Below are 1550 nucleotides of genomic sequence, written 5' to 3'. Positions count from 1 at the left end.
AGGCGCCGCTGCTTCTGCTGCTGCGCGCCGCCAAGGCCCTCGAGGTGCGGCACCACCAGAGACTCCGCCGAGGGCGGACGCGACGCGGTGTAGGACGACGACGACACCACCGAAGACGACGCCTGCCGCCGCTCACTCTCCAGTGCGGCTGGCGACGCGGCGGGGCTCGGACGCCGTGTGATTTTGTGCGCAACGACGCGCTGCAGGTGGGGGGATGTACCGCTCATGCTCGGTGCGTTCACTTGAGACGGCGTGTGTGCAACGACCGGTCGCTTCTCCAGCGCCACAAACACCGCTGACGACTGCTCTACGCTCGGCGACTTGGACCCTGATTTCCGCTTCTCAGCCGCAGGGTCCACATGACGCGTCACCGCAGACGCCTTCGAAGAATGCGCATCCTTCGTATTTGGCTCATTCTGCTGCTTCTGTCGTAGTGGCAGCAGCGCTGATTGTTGTCCTCGCTTCACTTCTAGCTTTCCTTGGCTAGCCCTGTGACTATTGGTGTCACCATGCAGTGCGGCTAATTCTTCATGTGTAGCGTCGCATAGCTGCTTGCTGCAGGAGGGTTGCCGTGTGGAGTTTTTCTCTACCTCCGTCAGTGGTTTGCTGAGCTCCCTTCTCATCGTTGTCGTCTCCTCACATCCTGACAACGCAGGGGATGGAGACGGCTGCTTCACTGACAGAGCCACCGATGCGGCGCGTCCTGGCGTAATCGCCGGTGATGCTTCACGGTTTTCGTCGCTCTTCCTCTCCTCTTGAACTGTGTCCTTGGAGGACACAAGGCATCGCGACGATGGCCTTCCATTGATCTCTGAGGCAAAGCCTGTAAAAATGGCACGCTGGATGTTCTTCTCAGGAATGACACACACACCATTCAGGTAAAATGTGGTGTACGCCGCCTCTAGAAGTTCGGTCTCGTGGGATGGGCAGCGGCTGTCGCTCCGATGCTGTTCCGTCTTGCTGCTGCCGTCGTTCTTGTGGTCAATGGTGTTGGGGTGTGGCTCCTTCCCAAGCGCTACGACGAGGGCGGAAAAGATCTCATCACTGGCCAAAGCCACTGTTTTCATCTCTGGCACATACGTGTGGATCATCGCCGCGTTGTCGGGCGACATATGCACCACTGTTGCGCCACAGAAGTGCAGGAGGGCTTCGTACTTCTTCTTGAGCTGCGCGTCCGGCACGATAAAGGTGTACTGATGCAGTGGCCTGCTCGGCGACGGACTCGCCGCGAGGAATTCATTCGCGCTGTAAAAGGCCGTGGACGGCTGCCTGTACTCCTCCACGGGGAGGTGCGGTGATGCGGGGGCGGCGACGGCCGGCGGCGGGAAATCCGCCGGCGTCATCTCACTCTTTCCACGTAGCAACTCCACGAGTGTGTTGACGTAATCGACCGTCGTGACGTGGTACTGCTGCGCCATCGCGAGGAGAGCGTTAGGCGTCGCATCATAGCCGTCGCGCGTAACGTACAGGAAGGCGACGCAGTTGCAGCCCATGTTGTAGAACGTCGCGGGCGCCGGCGCCGGCTCACGCACGAGCAGCGCGCCCAGGCG

At 60.6% G+C, this 1550-nt stretch overlaps 1 protein-coding gene across 1 annotated transcript; it reads right to left on the bottom strand.

The window, feature by feature from the left end:
• Nucleotides 1–2: 2 nt before the first annotated feature.
• On the bottom strand, nt 3–1550 carry DQ04_19931000 (putative recombination initiation protein NBS1; the record flags this gene model as incomplete). The annotated part of the gene is made up of 1 exon (XM_009317871.1): nt 3–1550. A coding segment is annotated over one exon (1548 nt), but the record flags the coding sequence as incomplete, so codon positions are not given.

Source organism: Trypanosoma grayi, assembly GCF_000691245.1.
Source record: "Trypanosoma grayi strain ANR4 Tgr_1993_V1, whole genome shotgun sequence".
Taxonomy (NCBI): domain Eukaryota; phylum Euglenozoa; class Kinetoplastea; order Trypanosomatida; family Trypanosomatidae; genus Trypanosoma; species Trypanosoma grayi.
This window is presented reverse-complemented; position numbering and strand designations above follow the sequence as displayed.